The sequence below is a fragment of the Tiliqua scincoides genome, chromosome 6 (genome assembly GCF_035046505.1).
Source record: "Tiliqua scincoides isolate rTilSci1 chromosome 6, rTilSci1.hap2, whole genome shotgun sequence".
Lineage (NCBI taxonomy): Eukaryota > Metazoa > Chordata > Lepidosauria > Squamata > Scincidae > Tiliqua > Tiliqua scincoides.
Genome location: NC_089826.1, coordinates 84,934,402 through 84,955,932, shown reverse-complemented (window position 1 = coordinate 84,955,932; position 21,531 = coordinate 84,934,402). Strand labels below are relative to the sequence as shown.

Sequence of the window (21,531 nt, the reverse complement as noted above, 5' to 3'; positions counted from 1 at the left end):
CGCGTGTGCTCAACCTGCAGAAAAGGAGGGCCCAACGTACGTACATGTGTTTTAGTTACACAAATTCATTTTGCCTTTTCCCCCTCTTAATATTTTTTTAGTAATACATTCCTGCCAACCAGGGGTTTCCTCCAGATATGCGGAACCCCTCCCTCTTGTCTGTGGGTGGCTCCACTTGGCAGCCTTGCTGGTTGGCACGATCCTTCGGCATTAGAAGAACAATGCAGTGTGCTGCTAAATTAGGCACAGAAGTCACAGAACTATTTGAACTGAACTCTCTACGCACAGTTACTTTTTCCTCTTGCATTCATTTTTCTGTTGTCCTACAAAGCCTTACTGCATGAGAACTCAAGAGGGGCTTTACAGTTCACAGACACAGCACATGGTGCACTGCTGCAATTGTTTAGAGACAATGTCCTTGAGGCCTAATCCTGGCTAGCGAACCAAGAGTGGAATGTCAACGATGCCACCATTTAAGCTTTCCATCATCCACAGGATGGTTCCCTGCAAATGGCTCCTCCTGGTGTAATCTGAAACACCTCCCCTTTACGCTATGTTCTTATGCCGACTCTCTCAGATTACATATAGAGGGTTTCAGCCAATTTATTTATAGACCAGCAAGGAGGGCTGCTCTGGTACTTAAACTATCCCCTGTTACCAACTCACTTGCAATGTTGTTGTTGCTGCTGCTGCTACTACCAAATAGTTAGTCTCAAATCTCAAGAGATTTGAAATGCTCATTAGTTCTCACAGTGTTCCTGGCAGTCAAGTGCACTGAAACAACCATGCATGATGTGGTCTACTTGGGTGAGCAGAGTGACATGAGGGCTGCTGAACTCTTATCACATCGCAGCTCCTTTCTGTGACTTTGTGCTTGGGTTTGGTAGCCAGCCATTATTTTCTGTGTTGTCCAATGTGACCACTAATCACTCAGCATCAGCTGTTGACAAACATTCCTGTGCATGGAAGATGAGAACAGATGCAGGCCGATTACTCAGATCCAAGGGATATGGGGAGTGGTGCCAATGATAAGAGGATCTAATTGTTAAAGACTGATTGAAATAGAGGCTATAGAGAAGCCAAAGATAGTGATAACCTGGCTCCTATCAAGGCCCTTTGACTGTACATCTCTACTGCTGAATTGTACTAGAAAAGGGTGGAACCAGGCCTATTTCCTGCAACCAGGGGGTCAGACTGGGGCTGTGTACAACCAAGCTCTGAACTGAAACCAGGACTGGAGGGGGGGTCACTTTAGGTTCCTTGGTGACCATAGTTGGAAATAAGGAAGTGGGTTGGACCCAGGGCTTCAGGGTGAGCAAAACCGAGCAGGCAAAAAGTAGATGAGGCCCTCTGTATCCAAAAGGGGATCTGTTCCAGGGTCTCCTGCAGATACCGAAATCTGTGAATAATTAAACCTGTGAGGGCCTGGCATGGCACTCCAATAACTTACCTGGGGGGAACGTCCAACCCTCTGGAGATAGCGTACAGCCTCCCAGTCTCCTCAGAAGGCCTCCCAGACATGACCAAAAGTCACTTCTGGTTTGCACCAGCAACTTCCGGTCACATTCAGAGGCCCTCCAGCCATGGACTTGGCCATGGGCTTGGATTTGGTGGATGCTCAAATCCACAGATAAGGAGGACCGACTGTACTGTTCTGTTGACCATGCAAGGGCAGAAGACCCAACTTATGAAGTTTATACAAGACCAATGCAGAGGCTTCACACTGCTTGACAGCCACCAGGAGCAATGTTGTACAGCTTTCATTCCTTTCCAAATCTGAAAAGGGCTCTGCGGCCTGAGCAGACTCTGCCCCTGAGACTCTCAATTCAAGCATGGGAATCCTTGTAAACAGCCTAAAAGGCAGAGTTAATTCTGCAAGAAGGCCACATAAGCAGTTCCCTGGGGATCTAATTTTTCAAGGCATCATTGAGATGGATGCTAGATTTTTTTCCCCCCTTGTTCACATCCCACAGAACAGTGTTTCTCAAACTGTGGGTTGGGACCCACTAGGTGGGTTGCAAGCCAATTTCAGGTGGGTCCCCATTCATTTCAATATTTAATTTTAATAAACTTGATGCTACCATGGTATGTGACTGTGTTTGGGGAAATGTTACAGACCTGCACTTTTAACAGGCTACTATGCTTATTCTTTTAACAATGGTAGTCAATGGGACTTACTCCGGGCAAGTGTGGAGCCTAGGATTGTTACAAATTTTCCTGCTTGATGTTGTCACTTCCAGTCATGACATCACTTCCGGTGGGTCTTGACAGATTATCATTCTAAAAAGTGGGTCCCAGTGCTAAATGTGTGAGAATCACTGGCATAGAGACAGAAAACATCAAGACACCACCACTACTTGCAATTTGCATTTGAATGCAACCAAATACAGGGCAGTAACATAATGTTCCATTTCTTTGGCAATGAGTGAGCAACACATGACTGTATTCTATTGGGAACTAGAAGTGTGGATGTGTTAACTTTGTTGAGTCTGACCCTTTGTGGAAAGCCCTGGTCACTAAAAAGCATAAAGACAGAAAGAATAGCATTCCTTGCACACTAGTACTAGAGCACAATGTGCCCGCATGCAAGGTTGGAAGCAGACACTTGCACTAGTCCATTAGAGCAAAGTTTTAGAAGAGTAAAACTCACACCTTCAACAGGGTCAACAAACTGTTACCATGCACTCTGTGTGCTCTTGAGTCACTCCGAAGTTCCACTCACATAGGGGTCCCACACTTTACGGGACCTTTTTCTCCTGCAGAAAGTTGAGCCTCTCAAAAGTTAGCAGGTGAAGCTTTACCAAGCAGGAGGGAAGCGGTAGGGAAAGCTGCAGCTGCTCACTTCCTATGTATCAAGCTGATGGCACAAAAGCAGGGTCAATAAGAAAGGAACAATAGTAAGTTTGAGGGAAGAATTTTGCGTTGGAGGAGAAGAGGAAACTGCTACATACACCCTCTGTCAAAACACCACTTCCCCACTTTTCAAAGCAGCCCATGCAGGACTGCCAATAAGGAGAAATACAGGCATCGCCCCATAACTGTGGATCTAGTACCCACTGATTCACTTATCCACAGTTCTCCGTGGGGGTCCACACCTTCGCTTTTCTTTGCTAGCAGTGGAAGCAGGAATTTTCTGCTTGAAACAGGAAGAATTTCTTGTTTAATTGACAAATGCGAGATGCAGGCAGAGGGACACAGCCAGAACATTAACAGGAAGTCTCATTCAGTTAGTCTTCTCCCTCTAGCGTGCAGGCTCCTTGCCGGCATGTCGCGTTCTTCATTTAAGCAAGGAACTCTTCCTGTGTTGTGCAAGAAAATGCATGCTTCCACTGCTAATAAAGAAAAATGAAGGTAATGGGCACAGAGTACTGAACTTTATATAGAACATTAGAAGAGCCCTGCTGGATCAGGCCATAGACCTATCTAGTCCAGCTTCCTGTATCTCACAGTGGCCCACCAAAAGCCTCAGCACACAAGACAACCTGCATCCTGGTGCCCTCCCTTGGGTTCCCCATATCCACAGTTTCTGTACCCATGGAGGGGGCTGGAACAGAACCCCTACGGATACAGTGGGGGGGGGGGGGTGCCTGTATAACAAAACATGAGAGCTCCTAATCACAAATCTCTCCATTAGCCCTAGTTTGGCTCACAGGCTTGATCCGCTATTTGCTTTCCTTTAGAGTGGGGTGTCCAAACATTTTGGCAGGAGGGCCACATCATCTCTCTGACACTGTGTCGGGGGCTGGGAAAAAATGAATTAATTTACACTTCAAATTTGAATAAATTTACATAAATGAATTTATTAGAGATGGAACTTATATGAATGAATTTAGGATTTGCAGTAGCTCAAGGCCTATAAAAGGCCTTGCGCAGAGCATGGCCAGCCTTTCCTTCGCTGCCACTGCTGCATCACAGACGTGAAACAGCAAGTAGTGGGGGGAGTCCATGTCCCACAGCTCAGGTGAGAGGTCGAACAGTTGTCCTCATGCTGAAAGCAGTTGCGTCAGGTCAGCATGTACTTCAGCAAGTCTCCAGAGGGCCAGAGGCTTATTGGAGACTGGGGGCTCCCCGAGGGCTGGATTGGAAGGCCCCAAGCACCACAAGTGGCCCCCGGGCCACAGTTTGGGCACCTCTACTTTAGAGTAAATCTTTTCCTTCTGTTTGTCAGTGCATTGTTGGGGAGGCTCTGTGAATACAAAATATACCAGAAAAGACATGCTTTAACAGTTGTGTATTCACACCATCTTTTAAAGAGGAGTTTTTACGCCATTTTAGTTTTCAAGATCATATGCGCAATAATAAAAACAAAGACGTACCTTTGCAAACAAAACATCTGATATGGAAATACTTCTTCTGCACTCTTAGCACCTCGCCTTTGCAGGGGTTTCCACAATTGTTGCAGAGAATTGTCGCCCCAGTTGGCTTCTCCAAGTGGCTCTGCACAGCCTGCGGCTGAGAAGCTAAGAAAAAGAAAAGCTGCTTTTAATAAAACAGTAAATATACAAAACTGCTTTCGCTAGCAAGTCCTATCAAGAGAAAACAGTGTCAACTCATCAAAGCAATAAGATTATATGGCAGGAGAGATGATAAAGTACGGCACTGATCTACCTTCTTTTCTGAAGTAGGATTATCAGAACGACTAAGCCTGGTTCATATTATCTAAACTAGGTGATCATGAATAAGCTGCAACAAGCCTTGGGCTCATGCATTCCCCCTCCCCTGCCCCCTTTCTGTGAATGAGAGAACAGAAGTGAAAGCTTTTGCTTCCAGTTGAAGAACAAAGGGTATTACAAATCGAGGGAACTGTAGTTTGTTATAACTAGAGCTAGAACAAGCAAGAACACCAGACTAGAGTTTGTTATTCTGGTTTGTTCTAACTGTAGTTTGCCAATAACTGCAGATCCCAGAGCCAGGTTTGTTTGTTTTTAAAGTGAATGCAAATTATTTCACTCTTCTCTAAACATAGAGGAGGAGGAGGAAGAGAGAGTTCAGGGAGAATGAGAACCTGAGGTTTGCCACAGCAAAACGGTGATCACGTCCTAAACTCAAGTATAGATTATTGCCAGACTTGGACCTGTGGCTGCATTCAGACAACCCTCACCCAATCAATTGTAACAAGAACATAAGAACTGCTGGATCAGGCTATAGGCCCATCCAGTCCAGCTTCCTGTATCTCACAGCGGCCCACCAAATGCCCCAGGGAGCACACCAGATAACAAGAGACCTCATCCTGGTGCCCTCCCCTGCATCTGGCATTCTGACATAGCCTATTTCTGAAATCAGGAGGTTGCGCATACACATCATGGCTGGTAACCCATAATGGATTTTTCCTCCAGAAACTTGTCCAATCCCCTTTCAAAGGCATCTAGGCCAGATGCCGTCATCACATGCTGTGGCAAGGAGTTCCACAGACCAACTACAGTGCATGGAGCTACAATTCTAATTGCTGGCTATCTGTCCAGTCACAAATTTTTGGAGCGATTTTTCTGAAATTCTTCAGTGTGCTACAGTTTTTATCAGAAATGTGCAGTGCAGCGGTGGGGGGAAAATGAGGCAGAGCTGCTCCAACAGACTCCATGGAAAAGCACCGCAGCTGCCCCGCCTGCTTACACCTGAGGAGGCTCTCCTTGTACCCAAGAAAGCAGGTGTAAGGAAAGCCTCCTTGGCTGTAAGGAGAGCCTCCTCAAGTGAAGGCAGGCAGGGCAGCTGGGGTGCTTTTCCACAGACGATGACGGGGCAGTTCTGCCTTTCCTGCCACCGCCACACTGCACATCCCTGGCTTCTATCATTCAATACGCTTTAGTCCTAACTACGCATTACATGCAACTTCCTTCTAATATTTTTAAAAATGAAAAAAGAGCATCGATGTTGGGGGGCTGGACTGATTAACCCTATTTCCTCAGGCCATTTCCCATTCAAAATTACTCTCTCCAAGCTGTTTTAAAACCATTAAAACCAATTAAAATGATACAGATGCAGTTAAAAAGTGTAAATAAAACAGCAACAGAAAGCCGATAGAGAGGCTTGTTTCCGATGAGTAAGATAGGATTACAGCCTAAGTCTTACTGAACCCAATGGGCTTACTTCTGAGTAAAATAAATAACAGTTTTCAAACACCTCTACTTACAACTAGTTAAAAAGTGGTCCCTAGGAGGTTTCTCCCTTCTCAAATGCCAAGCGGAATAAATGTGTTTTTCAACCCTGCTGGAAACCATGTAAAGAGGGGGCTGATTTTCTCGTAGTTGGTTCCAGAGACGTAGTGCCACAACACAGAAGATTATGTATCCCCGTCCGATGCCATACAGGGCTCTAAAGGTACCTTTAGGTACCAACGCCTTGAACTGGGCTCAGAATAGAATGGGCAGCCAGTGTAGCCACTGGAGCAGGAGCATGGCAGGCTCAACACACCAAGCCCCAGTAACCAGCCAGGCTGCTGCATTTTGCGCTAGTTGCAGCTTCTGGACTGTCTTCAAGGGTTGCTCCATGTAGAGTAGTCAACGCGAGATGTCACTAGGGTATGAATCACTTTAGCCAGATCCGACTTAAACAAGTATCTCAGCCGGCGCACCAGCTAAAGCTGGGTAAAAGCCCCCCACAGATGCAACCAGGCCATTCAGGGACAACTGTGGGTCCAGGGAGACTCCCACACTGCAAAACTGCTACTATAGAAGGAATGTTACCCCATCTAGAGCAAATTATGGATCTAGTTCCTGCATAGAAGACTTCCAGAGCAAGAGGACCTCGGACTTGCCCAGATTTTTAATTTCGGTATATTAGCCCTCATCCAGGCTCCAACCGCTTCCAGGCAGCACCCAAGAACTTTGAAAGCCCCCTTGAAAACTGGTGGAAAAGACAGAGCGGAGTCTCATTCACACATTGGTGGCACCCAACTCCAGATACCCAGATGAACCCCCCTAGCAACTTTATGTGGATATTAAACAGCATGGAGGACAGAATAGATCCTTGTGTCACCCTGCAAGTCAATCGTTGGGGTGCCAACAGGTTTTTCCTCCCTCACCATTTGGGTCTGATCTCCCAGGAAGGAGTGGAACCATTGCAAAACAGTGCCTCTAAGCCCCAACTTGGTCCACTAGTCCAGAGCACCATGGTCAATGTTGTCAAAGACAGGTGAAACGTCCAGCAGGACCAACACTCCTCATCTATATCTCTGAATACCTGGGCAGGGCCTTCTCTCTGGGTCATTTTCATTAAGTAAAGGCAGTAACTACTGTTCAAGTGTTTCAGCTGTGATCAAGTATTCAAAATGAACTAGCCCTTCTCATGCTCTACTGAAACTTGCGGCTGGATAGATATAGCATTAAGGGCCCAATCCTATCCAACTTTCAAGTGGCAATGCAGCCATGCCCACAGGGTGTGTGCTGCATTCTTTGGTGGAGGGGCAGTCGCAGAGGCCTCCTTACGTAAGGGAACAAGGCTGTGTTGCAGTTGGATAGGACTGGGCCTCTAGTCAACTAATTTGATTTTTTAAAACTCCACACTAAATAAAGTCTCATGCTCTGTTCCTTAGTACGAAGAAAAGCAGCATTCTCCAGTACACCCTGACATGAAAGAAAATTATGTGAATAAATTAAGTACAAAGAGTACTTCACATAAACAGGGTGCACAGTCACATAAATAGAGTGGGTACTCAGTATCTGCGGGGTATCCGTTCCAGGACTCCCCGCACAGATACCAAATTCCACAGATAATTAAATCGGGGAGGGGGGAGACACACACAGAATGCCTTCTGAACATGACTGGAACTGGCTTCCTCTCGGGGCTTCCAGTGGCAGGCTTGGCATCCGTGGATTCTTATCTGAACCCACAGATAAGGAAAGCCCACGGTTAATGAATGATTCCGTCACCAAAGGGCACACTATCTAAAAAAATAAGATACAAAAGAGGCACCAGCAACACCCTCTGGAAAAGATGCCACGCTGGGGTGATGAGAGACAGTTACTCTGCCCCTGCTAAACATAAATATACTACTTTAAAAGGTGCCTCTTTGCCCTGTTAGTAGACACCTAGGACACCAAAGATTTAAAAAAAACCTCATCAGTTATGGGTACTAGTGATTACTGACCATCAGTGGCATAGCTAGAGGGGGTGCAAAGCACTAAGTTTTGCGAGGAGCCTCACTGCAGCGTGCAGGCAGCCCCTCCCCCTCCCCTTTGGAGCCATTCCGGGCAGGGGGAGCAAAACGGAGGCATTTGAGGGGGAGGGGCCACCTGCACGCTGCGGTGAGGCTCCCTGCAAAACTTAGTGCTTTGCACCCCCTCTAGCTATGCCACTGCTGACCATGAACATAAAGTGCAGGCTTGACATATACTCAATATACTCACAATACAAAGCGGGTATATTGAACCTAAATTTCCACGACTGACAGAAGAGCGCGAATACTTGCAAAAGCAAGTATTTTATTTCCCCGAAGTATCAAGTACCAATATGATTTGAAGAAATTACAGTCCAAAGGTGGAGAGTTTTCAAAAAACAGATATAATCCAAGTGCAACACACAGTGCGATTTTGTCTACAGAGAAACAAAGGGACGGATGTCAGGACTACAGTTTCTAATGGTGGTTTAAATGACACCATACCTGCATTTTCTGGCATCCTGGGGTTAACTCAGCCTCCAACAATCAATGACACAAGGAATGCTGCCAATTGCCTACAAATGGGGAAGGGACAATCCATCACACAGCAAGTTGTCAGAAGTCTTGCAGCACCGGAGTGGAACTGCGGCAGTGCTCTCTGACACAGGAGTTTCCGCCTTACAGTGGTGACACATGACACTGCAACTCCCACGCAGCCAGAGGATTAGAGCCAAGGTTTACGGTCATGTAAAAATAGGCCTAGTAAAGTTCTGACATGCCCTTCTAGAGTCTTCCTTCGGGAACTACCTGTGGACAGCAGCACATGTAGGGCAAGGTCACTATCCTGCAAACGGCATACGCACAGATTCCTCAGTGTCACTAAATCAAGGAAAGAGACAACGGTCTTTGGAAAACAAGATTTACAATCCGACTTTTGCCTGAGGTTATCTTGCCCTTATAACAGTTTTCTGGCTAGGAAAAAATGCACACACAACAAGGTGGGAATCTGCAAAGTGGCCAATGTGGCAGGTAGTACCCAGAAAGTGGTCCCACTGCCCGTAAGCATTACAAGGCAGAACAGGTGGGAAGGGGAGGAACTGCCCCTACCCAACTGGTCCACAAAACGGAAGCGCTGCCTAGTGCCTAGCTGTGGCATAGCCAGAGGGGGTGCAAAGCACTAAGTTCTGCAGGCGCCTGAACGTACTGTGTAAGTGGCCCCTCCCCTTCAGAGCTATTCTGGGTGGTGGGAGAAAAACAGTGGTGTTTTGCCTCCATTGTGCTCTCACTGGCTCTGAATGGGGAGGGGGAAGGGTTGCTTGCATGGCACATTCAGGCGCCTGCAAAACTTAGTCCTTTGCACCCTCACTAGCTATGCCACTGGCACCCAGACAACCCAGGGAAAGCCAAGCCCAGCTGGGGCAGAAGGCAAACACAGTGGGGCAAGGCACACTTAGGGGCCCCAGAGCTGAGCAGACCCTGGAATTGACCTTGAAGAAAGCCTTCAACATTCATCTCAAAATAGAAAGACAAGGACCCAACCCTTAGGGAAAGAATTTCACAACTCTGGTGCTGCCACTGATAAAGCCCTGTCTCTGGTAGTCACCTGTCAGTCTGTGACCCATCTTAAGAGCTATGGAGGTATGTATAAGAGCAGACAGCACTTAAGGGATGCGGATCCAGGGTTTCAGCCCTATCGGGAGATTCCAGAGGCTAAACCTGGGGCCTTCGGTTTGCAAAGCAGGTTGTGTACCACTGGGTTGCAGGTACATTCCCTGTCCATATGGGTCACTACATGTAAAACGCATGACAATACAGCCAGTTATTGCTAAGCAGCCTATATATTACTCAATCAAAACTCAAACCTAGTTTTGTGGATTTAAGTCATGCCTAATCAGGGCTCTTGCCATCTGTACAGAGATTACTGGTGCTGTAGCAGAGTAGTACAGTGCATTTTAAATGAAACTGCCACAAAGCAATTGCAATTGTTTGGATGAGTAGATTGAAGTCGTGCCTTCAAGCCCTGAAGACTCAGACGCACTCATTAAAGGGACTGGCACATGGGAGCTTGCCAAAATAATCTGAGACACCAGACATTCACCCTACTGTTAGCGTAAAAACAGCAGCACAGTAATGGGTAATGTTCAGTAGCAATTTCACTAACCATGCTAAATAAATCCATATGGTATAATGATGATAATATATATCAGCATTGTTACCAACACGTGTAGATGGGACTCGTTAGCCTGGGAAGGCAGCTCATCTGAGAGAAGGAAAACTCTGATCCCAAACCTCCACTGCCTTGTGGCTACATCCAGTTATGGAAAAGGCTTCAGGAGTCAACCTTGAGGCAAAATCCGGAGCCGGAGTCCCTGAGGCAGTTCATGGCTGAACACAGTCATGTTCTGGCAACTTCTGCAACGCTGCTGGAACCAACCGTATTGGCCTCTGCCTTTCCATTGGACCATTTCAGCGACGTGGAGAGGGGGGATTTGCTGCATGGGAAACAGTCTATCCTCCATATCTACTTTACCCAGGCTTCGCGCACTGGAGAGAACACTCTGTTCCAGAACCACTTTTCAGAGCGCGATACCATAGTCTTCCAAGACTGAAGGATGCCAATGTAATGTTACCAACACTGTGTTTTTATAGCCGATATCAGACATAAGAATATAAGAAGAGCCCTGCCAGATCAGGCCAAAGGCCCATCTAGTCCAGCTTCCTGTATCTCACAGTGGCCACCAAATGCGTCAGGGAGCACACAAGACAGCAGACACAACCTGCGTCCTGGTGCCCTCCCCTGCATCTGGCAATCAGAGGCAGCTTTCCTCTAAAACCAAGAGCTTACACATACCGACTATGACTTGTAACCCATAATGAACTTTTCCTCCAGAAATTTGTCCAATTCCTTCTCAAAGGCATCCAGACAATAATAATAAATAATAATAAACTTTATTTATATCCCGCCCTTCTCCCTAAAGGGACCCAGGGCGGCTAGATGCCATTACCACCTCCTGTGGCAAGGAGTTCTACAGACTATTTACATGCCAAAATAGTATGTATTTTGAATAATTTGAATAATGTATGTATTTTGAATAATGTAAAAAGAATAATTTCTTTTGTCTGTCCTAACTCTCCCAACGCTCAATTTTAGTGGCTGTCCCCTGGTTATGGCGCTAAGTGAGAGGGGAAAGAGTGTGTCTCTATCCACTCTATCCATTCCATGCATAATTTTGTATGTCTCAATCATGTCCCCCCTCGGGCATCTTAGAGGATCAAAGGCGCCCACCCCTTCCTTATTTTGGCTTTCTCCTTCTTAATGCCTGCTAGCTGTTTTTCCTTCTCTCTAAATCAAAGGTCTACAATCAGGGATAATGAAAGCCTTTCGAATGCCTTTTATAAGCAAGCAGTAGAATTTCCAGCAAATGATATACAATTCCTAAAACTACTGGTCAGAACTGCATGGGTTCCGGTCTCTTAGCTTTTTTTCCCTATCAGCAAATATGCACTTTCTTTGCATGTACAGGCCATAGTAGAGTTTGAAGCAAATATGATTCAGCATCTCAGCAGACAACAGTCCTTGTTGGCCTCTTCATCCAGCTCAACAGAAGAACTAGTGATAAATCTGCAGTCCATACTGAGAAAATGGTATGAAACGCTGGAGCAGAAATGTTCACACCAGCCAGTTTACATAACAGAACGTTGAACAGCTTGGCATCTATTGATATAACCCACTGCCTACGTAGAAAGGGGGAGGACACCAATTATTTTTACCTCTCTGAGTAAATTCTTCTTGTTAATAAACTATTGCTTGGAAGAGAATGAACAGCATAATCAGTACTGCTGTGCATCAGAGCCTGATCTGTGTATCGTATTCATGCACAGTGAATTAATTGTGCACTGCTGCAGACGCCCCTCCCTCTTTTCCTTTGGACTAGGAGAAACCCTGCTGCAGGTCTGCATTAGGAGCTTGTCAGGGAGCAGAATGCAATAGCTTTATTAACACAGTTGTGTTACCAATGCCTGTGTGCAGCCTGAAATCAGTCGTCAATATCAAGACAACGTACGGGCCACATTCAAACTATGGCTTGTTATGAAGTTCCAGTACAGTGGGCCCACCCTAACCACGGGCTCAGGATCCACGGATCTGACTCAACATGGATCCAATCCCACAGCGGGAGGGCCTCGCAGGACCTCCTGGATGCAATCGGAAGTGCCTTCCAAAACGGATTCCCCATGGATACCAAGGGCCCACTGTATAAGGCTGAGCTTGTCCACTATCTTCTCTCCTTTCTCCCTGCTTTGTAAACAAGAGGATAAGACTAAAAGCTTCCTCTTACAGTTTTGAATAAAATAGTTCCCCATAGTTCCCCATATTCCAAAGTAACAGGAAAGTGGTTTAAAAAAAAAAAATGACAGGAAGCATTCAATCTTCTCACCCATCATCCCAGCAGGCAAGCTCAAGAATTGTGCTAGCACATGATCATGACAATAAACAGTGATTTGTTGTGACATCTGAATTGCAACCAGGGTGTCAGTGGCGGGAACACAGATCAGTCCAAGAAATGTGTTTCCTACGGATTATATTTAACAGCAAATACTTCAGAGAACTGGAACTGAAAGATGAACTCATTTTTGTAGGACCATGGGCAGTTAAAAATTGCACACACTCACATACACAATTGTTCGTTTTCTAATATTTTGGTCCAAAAGGGCCAGGATATTGGCTGAGCATGGGCCTCCACTGTAAAAAGAGCAAAACAAGACAGGAACCCTCAGAGTCTAAAGCAGTGGTTCTCACACATTTGGCACCGGGACCTACTTTTTAGAATGAGAACCTGTCAGGACCCTCCGGAAATGATGTCATGACTGGAAAGTGACATCATCAAGCAGGAAACTGTTTAATTATCTTAGGTTGCAATCCTACCCACACCTACCCGGGAGTAAGTTCCATTGACTCTCATTGTTAAAAGAATCTACATAGTAGCTTGTTAAAAGTACAGGTCTGTAACATTTCCCCAAATGCAGTCACATACCATGGTAGCATCAAGTCTAATCTGTTAAAAATAAAATATTGAAATGAATGGGGACCCACCTGAAATTGGCTCACGACCCACCTAGTGGGTCCCAACGCACAGTTTGAGACACGCTGGTCTAAAGGAACTAGTCAGATTTGTGCCTCATCATGGAACTAGGTTGGATGGGAGGTTTTGTTTTAGAGTTAAACAGCAAGTTGAAGAAGGCTGTAAAATGGAGCAAAACCAGAATGAGGAAGGGGGCTTTCGTGATTTGCCCCCACTGTGATTTTGAAGATGATCCCCCCTATGAGATTTTTAAATGATAAAAACTGAAAACCAATGAAAATGCGAGGGAGCACAATCCGGTTCAATTCCCCATTCTCGTGCCATATTTTGGCCCATTTCATGGTCTCCACTAGCTACTGAATTCTAAAAACAATCTTCCCACCCACTGCAGTCTAGCTGCATGATTAAGAGCACATTGGACAATGCCCTGCTACCCATGTGATGATACCCTGACGATGCCCTGGTAACTGTGCCTGCCACTAACCAAAGAGAAACCTCTTAATACTGAGATAAATTTTCTACAAAAGAGACTGGGTAAGTGGGTGGCTGAGTACCCCCATATGAGTGGCTGAGTACTCCCCTATGAATTACTGCCATATGAGCGGGTAATTCAGTGCTTTGCAGATCCGATATGCTTAGGATGAAGTTTCTTATGGCATCAAATGCCAAGATAATGCAAGAATACTCCTGGAGGATGGATTAACTTGAGACAGAATCATCCCGATTGCTGAAAGTTCCTGAGGATTCAATGAACATATAAAAGTATTCAGGAGGCTTCAGGAGGCACACATTATAAGATGAAGATGAAAAAGGGTGCAGGACACCTGCTACAAAGAATAAGGAACACAAAAATCTCTGCACATTTGCAAAGGATGCACACTGCAGCGTGCAAGTGTGCAAGGTCAGACCACTTTCCCCAGAATATGTTAGGTAAACAGACAGGAAATCAGAAGTCATGGAAAGCAGACAGCCCATGAACCTTCCCAAGACGAAGTAGTCAATACTCATAATGCAATGCTATAACCCTATAAACACACCAGGGAGTTTTGCATGTGTCACCATAGGAGCCAAGGAACACCAACCAAGTTTTAAAATTAACACTGAAGTACAAGCATTCTGCATCCTTGGGAGAGAATACAAGGGAATACAGTGGGCCCTTCTTATCCGCAGACTCGGCATCCGCAGATGCCAAGCTTGAGCCTCGGAGGGTCTCCCAGACGCGACTGGAGATCACCAATGTGAACTGGAAATAGATTCTCATAGCAGTCGGGGACGGGGTGTGTTCGGAGAAGGCTGGGAGGCTGGTGTGACCTCCTGAAGGGCTGTCATCACCTTCAGGTAAGTGACTGCAGCACTGCAACCCTGCCCCCCGCAGATTTCAGTGTCCATGGGGGAGCAGTTGTGGAACTGATCCTCCATGGATACAGATGGCCCATTGTAGTCAAAGATATGAAACCAAGATCACCTCTACAAAAAGATGAGATCTGAGGGCCACTCTATGCATGAGAGGAAAGGGCAGTGTCAAAAACAGTTCAAAGAAAAGATTTCTGGATCTTCATGCAATGGATGCAGTAGAGATGCTGGCAGAGATACTGGAAGCCCAACCGACACTCAACCCAATAAAATCTGAACAAAATCTGAATTCTGAAAATCTGAATAGGCAAGAGAGTTCCCATTTGGTGAATGCCAAACACTCCAACCATTGTCACTGCTGGTTCAACATTCATGCTCCCCTTTTACCTTGCAGGATAACCACCTGGGCGCGTGAAACAGAACAGTCACTGCACACAAGGGGTTCAGCTGCAATTCCCACCATGGGATGGACAAAGACTTTCTCAGTGACAGCACAGCCAGCCTGCGCATCACGTTGAACATGCACATTGACCCTGCGCATGTATGTGATGGAAGGGGGAGGCTTAAAATGGAAAATGGCAGCTGGAGAGGGGAGAGATGACCAGCTGGAACCACAGTAGAGGGGAGGGGTGAATGCTGGGAGCACAGCATACAGGGAAGGGATATTTAACCCTTCGTCCCCATGCCACCGACCCAAAGAAAACTCCCTCCCACCCGAAGTTAATATTTGCCTCAAAAGGAAGGCTCCCATTGGCACTATGTTGAACCACCACCTACTGTTTGGCTTACAAGATCATATTAAGCTCCATTCCCTTCTGCATCTCTTTGTCCCTGCTCCTTCTGCATGTACTTTTCTACATTTTATCTATTTTTCATTTTATTGCATCTGATCTGGACAATGAACATGAATTCAGGTTGACAGCCAGGACTCAAGACTGACAATTAGCCAAATCCCACATGTATTTACTGGGAAGTAAGACTTATTACCTTCACCCCACTGAAATATTTAGTATAAGAACGAGCCCTGCTGGATCAGGCTAAAGGCCCATTTAGTCCAGCTTCCTGTATCTCTCATCAGCCCACCAGATGTCTCAGGGAGCACACAAGACCAGAAGATAGCTGGATCCTGTTGCACCTGGGCATTCAATCTCTTGCACCAAGCATTTAGAGACAGCCTACTTCTAAAACCAGGAGGCTGACTTATAATATGTGATGGACTTTTCCTCCATGAATCTGTTCGATTCCCTTTTAAGGCCAAACGCCATAATCACATCCTGTAACAGGGAATTCCACTGATTAATGACACACTGGGTAAAGAAATAGCACTCGCCTGACACTCAATTTCAGAGAATGTCCCCTTGTTCTGGGGTTGTGTGAGAGGGAAAAGACGTCCCTCTGTCTACCCCATGCATCATTTAAGTTTAATTTCAGTAAATATTTCACAGAGCATTTTAACAACATGATACATGGTGGGGCATGGTCAAGGAAATACATCAGGCCAGACCAGTATACCTGGGAGAAACAATGGCATTATAACCTTCTGCAGCAGTTTGAAGCCACAAGTAGCTTTTGGAAGAGATCCCTGGAGGATGCTTTTATAAACCATACATAATACTACTTAGGAAGAACATAGAGTTTTCTGAGCATGCCCAGCACCTCACATTAATTATCCTGATGCAATTTAAGATAAGTATTATTATTATCATCTCCACAAAGCCGCTGGGGAACTGAGACTACCTAAGGCTACCTAGTGAATTCCTGCCAGAGGGAAGTTTTGAACAAGGGAAGTCCATTATATAAGCTAGACAGTGGTTCTCAAACTCTTTAACACTCGGACCCACTTTGTAAAATGACACTCTATCAGGACCCATCTAGCTTTACGAGACTTTTAAAAAAGGTGATCGAAAAATAATATTTTTGTTTATTAACAAGTAATGCTCTGTTTGCAGAAACCACAATCTATTTCTCATAATAAGGCTACCCAAATGAATAGCCTTGAGGGGCTTGGTTCTGTGACTCAGCCTTCTACCTTTCACTTGGGGAAAAAAACCCCAGAAAAAACTAACTCTCTGTACTTACACAAGATTGCAAACTGCAGGAGCTTTGCTCCTTGCAAACTGCAACAGCTCAGCTGTTTACAGGGCAAAAAGCAGCAATCTTGCAAACAATGGGAGCTCAGCTCTTCCCAGGGCAGTCAGCAGCTATCTGATTTGTGAACAGCCTCAGAGTTGAGGCCATTAGTTATTTGATCTTTCCATCACCCATGTTTTCATTGGAGGCCCTGCAGGACCCACCAGAAATCAGGTCAGGACCCACAGTTTGAGAACCGCTGAGCTATTATAAACAAACCAACATCTCAATTGTTTACATGCAAATAAATAAATAAATCAGGTATTCTGTTTAATAAAACATTCCACGCCAATTAGCACCTCTATAGGGCTCCTTATCTTTCCTGTCAGAAACCTTCACATTGTATAAGAAAGTGAGACCTTTGCATTGCAAACCCTGCAACTTGATCTATGAGTGTTTATTCGGAAGTCTTTCAATGAGTTATACTCCCAAGCTAAATGCAAATAAAATTGCAGCCTTACAGGGAATTGAAACAAGGCATTGATTAACCCACACTGGTATTGTATTGAACGGTGTCTGGGCACTGATCAATGAGATCGCCATCTAACTGCAAGCAATAACTGGGCCTTTAAATAGGAAAGCACTTTATGCTGGTAGGAAGACTTTGGTCTCCTGCAGTTTCCTGGGGGGGGGGGGAGTCTATTGCTGTGGTTCCAAATGACACTTAATATGGTGCTTTGTTCCCCAATGCAGTTAGGGCTGAGATGATGTGCCTCTCCAACTTTGCTGCCTCATTCACAAGTGGGGAAATTGGAGGATCATAGGGCATCAAAATTTCAGGGGTGTGGAAGACAACCAGTGGCCCCTAGGTTGCAGCCACAATGATATAGTATCACTTTAATCAGGGGCTGTTGAATTGCATGGCTACTTCTTACCCAGAAGACCCCATCAGATCAACTGTATGTACATCAGCATGTAGCATTATTCTGAAGCCTAGGGGCATCACCAGTTCCTTCCCCCCCCCAGATGTCACCCTCCCACTGCAAGCCTCATCTGCATGACACCTCCCCTCCCTCACAGTGATGAGCAGCGGGTGCTGCTGTCATTGGTGGATCCAGGGTTGAGGCTCAAAGTGTGGCGCCCAGAAGTAGTTTGGCAGTTATGTGATGATGTTGGTGTGTCATCATGCCCCAGCATCAACTGCTTCCAGGGTGCCGTGATTTGACGCCAATCAGAGGCAAGGGTGGGTGAGAGGGTCCTTCCACTATCAAACATGGCATGGAGTCCTGCTCAGCAGAGACTTGAGCAGCATGCCCGTCACTCCGTGCCCCCTGGAGCACCAGCTGCACCCCCAGTTCCCCCCACCTGCCCACAATGCCACTGCTGAAGGCTTTGGGGTAAAATCTGACACATGCCAGGAAGAGAGAGGCTGCAGCCCAGAAAGTTCCCCCATCTCTACACTCCCCTATCACAAACCTCAGTGTTTCCAACCCCTTTTGACCCAGATCCCAACTGGCAAACATTCTCAATTGGTCATTTTCACCTGTTATGATCCTGCAGTGCCCAATCCCGCAGCAGATGCAAAACTGGTGACACTTTCCCATGCCAGCCGTGTGACCCCAAGCCAAGCAGTTTGCCCACTGGCTTCATTGCTGCTTGTCCACTTTCTTCATTAGCCCACTTGTGCTGAAGCACCAAAATGAAATGAAACTTTCTGAAGGTTAAGAAAAAGTCACACCCAGGCAATTGGAAAGCAGAGGCAAAAGGGTCTGCATTGAGTGCAGCTTTCAAGCAGGTGTGTGAGCAGGGGTGTAGCTAGAGGGGGGACAAAGCATGAAGTTTTGCAGGAAGCCTCACTGCTGCCTGCAAGCCATTCTTGCAAGGGAGGGCCCCTCGCATGCTGCAGTGAGGCTCCCTGGAAAACTCAGTTCTTTGCACCCCCTCTAGTTACACTACTGCGTGCAAGCAGTGGATGATGCCACTGCAAATTCCAGTGCTCATTTATCAGACGGGGAGGGAGGAGGCCCAAATTGAGGCCCCGTCCCCTCTTCCAAAGAGCAGATTCGCAGAATGTGACTATTTCTGTCAAGGCTCAGTGAGTAGGTCAGAGAAGGGCAGCAGCACAGCCCAGAAAACCAGGGCAAGTCATTCAGGAAGGCAGGACTCGGCCGAGGGCCTCCTGGTGCCCTGCTCTGCCTGGGGAATCAATAGGGGGCTGCTTAGGCCAGCACTGGTGCCACTGGGTTCAAAGTGGGAAATAATTCGCCCTGGATCAGGTCTTTCCAAGGGCCACAGCCATGTCACCTGGGAGCACCACCAAAGGATGCTGGCCCGGAGAAGAGGCGACCGGGGCATCTTCAGCAGCCCCACGGAGATCAGGAGCATCGCAGTCAAGCTGAGCTGGGCCAGCTCCGGCCAGGGAGCACCTCTGGGCAAGGGAGGGGCAAGATCCGCCCCCCCTTGCGCTGGCAAGCCTCCCTTTCCCGGGAGTAAACCCCACTGGTCCCCAAGGGGCTTACTTCCGAGTAGAGCTGCCTAGGCTAGGCTGCGACTGGCCCCCGTTGCAAGCCTGGCTGGAGCCAGCCAGCCTGCAGCAGCAGCAGCAGCAGCAGCGCCCCGGGCCTGACCCACATTCAGCCGCAGCCAGGCTGGAGATCGCCGCCCCCCGGGGCAGGGCGCTGGGCAGCAGGAGCGCGCCGCAGCCTGGGCAGGTCTACTCGCGAGCAGGTCCCATGGGGGTGAATGGTGGCCGGGACTGCGCCCAGGGAGGGAGGCCCCCGCCCGGGCTGGCGCACCCCCGCTCCGAGGGAGGCGCGCGGAGGATGCTCCGAGGCTCCCAGCCGCCCTCCCGCCCGCGCCTACCTGCGCCGGTGCTCATCCTGCGGACGCGGCCGGCCAGGTATCCCCCGGCGCGGAGGCACCTGTTACGCGGCCCGGCCCGGCCCGGGCTGTCCTGCGGGCGCTGCGGCAGAGGCGCCTCCGCGCTGGCTCGGCTCGGCTCGGCTGCCGGCTCTGGCGCGCGTGCCCGCCCGCCGGGGAGTGGAGGGGCCGGGCGCGCGCAGGCGGCGGCGGCGGCAGCCAGCCAGGCAGCGCCGACCTCCCCCTGGATGCTCTGCTTCGCTCCGCACGGCCGCCGCCCCAGCCCTCTGCGGCCTGGGGGCTGCCCCGCCCCGCCCCGCCCCGCCGATGCCAGGGGGCCCGGGCCACCGGCCAGGCACCCAGGAAGACCTCTCAGTGCCCGGGCAGCACAGCAGTGGGAGGCTCAGAGCCCAGCCTCGCCAGGTCTACTCAGGAGCAAGCCGCAGCATCGTCAATGGGGCTTACTCTCCCGGAAATGTGGGTAGGATGGCAGCCTAAGAGCCCAATCCTAGCCTGGTCCACTCAGAAGTAAATCCTATTGTAGTCAATGGGACTTACTCTTAGGTGAGTGTGGATAGGATGGCAGCCTAAGAGCCCAATCCTATCCCTGTCTACCCAGAAGTAAATCCTATTAGAGTCAATGGAGCTTACTCCCAGGAAAGTGTTTATAGAACTTCAGCCTTAGAGCCCAAGTCTATGTATGTCTACTCAGAAGTAAATCCTATTACCGTCAATGGGGCTTACTCCCAGGCAAGTGTGGATAGGACTGCAGCTTTAGAGCCCAGTCCTATGTATGTCTACTCAGAAGAAAGTCCCATTATTTTCAATGGAGCCTACTCTCTGGTAAATGTAGATAGGAATGCAGCCTGAGAGCCCAATCCTAGCCACACTTTCCTGGGAGTAAGCCTCGTTGACTCTAATGGGACTTATTTCTGCTTAGACAGGCATAAGATTGGGCTGTAAATCATTTCCCAGCCGCCCGCCCTCTCTTCCCACCATCACACTGCAAGGTGACCAAGACCAAGCCAGGGGTGAGGCTATGCTGCAGTGGCACGGCTAGAGGGGGGGCAAAGCACTCAGGGCCCAGCCTATCCAACTTTCAGTTCCCTTACCTTGAGGAGGCCTACCTGACTGCCTGCTCACCTCAGGATGCAGTACACACCCCGTTGGCACAGCTGCATCAGTGCTGGAAAGTTGGGTAGGATTGGGCTCTAAGTTTTGCAGACAGCCTCACTGCAATGTGCAAGGGACCCCTTCCCTTCAGAGCCATTCCAGGCAGGGGGAGCAAAACAGAAGCATTTTGCTCTCCCTGCCTTGTAGCTGTGGTGCATGCTCCCCCCTGTGAAACATAGTGCTTTGCACCCCATCTAGCTACACCACTGCTCCAGGCTCTCCTGGGATTTGGTTTCCACTCTAATGATGGAAAACTTAAGTACTTGTCTCTCCAATATTATGGAATGAACCTGTGTGTTGTTTTCTTAACACAAAAGGTTCACACACATAACAAGGCTGTTGTTTGTTTGCCAGAGGAGGAAAGCGCCCATTGGCATCCACCTGTGACGCACTTTCCAGACAGCACCCCAGAAATCCCAGCCTTCCAGTTTCACTCTTCCAGTTGCCAGTGGGGACTCACTGCTTCCTACCTTGCTTTGCTGCAAGACTCACAAACCTTTCAGTGCTATCAGTGAGCATCATTGACGATCACAAACATGGTGGACCTGTGAAATAAGTGCCATAGGCTTGATCGTGGTCACCATGCAGTAAATGCCATTCTACTTCTGCACAGCAACGTCTTTCCCAAGCACATTGTTTTCTGCCAGCTGCGCTTTTCTGATATTTCAGTCACTCTCTCTCAGCCTCACCTACCTCACCGGGTTGGGGTGAGGACAAAAGGAGGGGAAGAACCACGTACGCCACCCTGAGCTCTTGGAGGGAGAGAAGTATGAAATGAAGAAATAAAAATAATGGGAGACCAGACCAAGGGTGTATCTTCTGCATGCCTCCCAGCAGGGCTCCCATCACCTCCCTCCCACCCCTCCTTAGGGCAGCTTCCAACAGCATTACTGTCACTCAAAG

General features: G+C 47.8%; 1 protein-coding gene across 4 annotated transcripts in view; it reads right to left on the bottom strand.

Annotated features, from left to right (window-relative positions):
• Positions 1 to 19,589, bottom strand: part of ABLIM2 (actin binding LIM protein family member 2) — a 68,702-nt gene extending 49,113 nt beyond the window's left edge. For 2 of the 4 annotated variants that reach the window (XM_066632986.1, XM_066632984.1), the window contains exons 1-2: positions 19,459 to 19,589; positions 4,317 to 4,460 (exon numbers count right to left, since the gene is read on the bottom strand). In XM_066632986.1, coding sequence (XP_066489083.1) covers positions 4,317 to 4,460; positions 19,459 to 19,474 — 160 coding nt within the window. In that variant the 5' untranslated portion in view covers positions 19,475 to 19,589. Of the gene's footprint in view, positions 1 to 286; positions 514 to 4,316; positions 4,461 to 8,596; positions 8,736 to 19,458 lie in introns of those variants that run through there. The other 2 variants (XM_066632983.1, XM_066632985.1) reach the window with 2 other exon arrangements.
• Between the last annotated feature and the right edge of the window lie 1,942 nt (positions 19,590 to 21,531).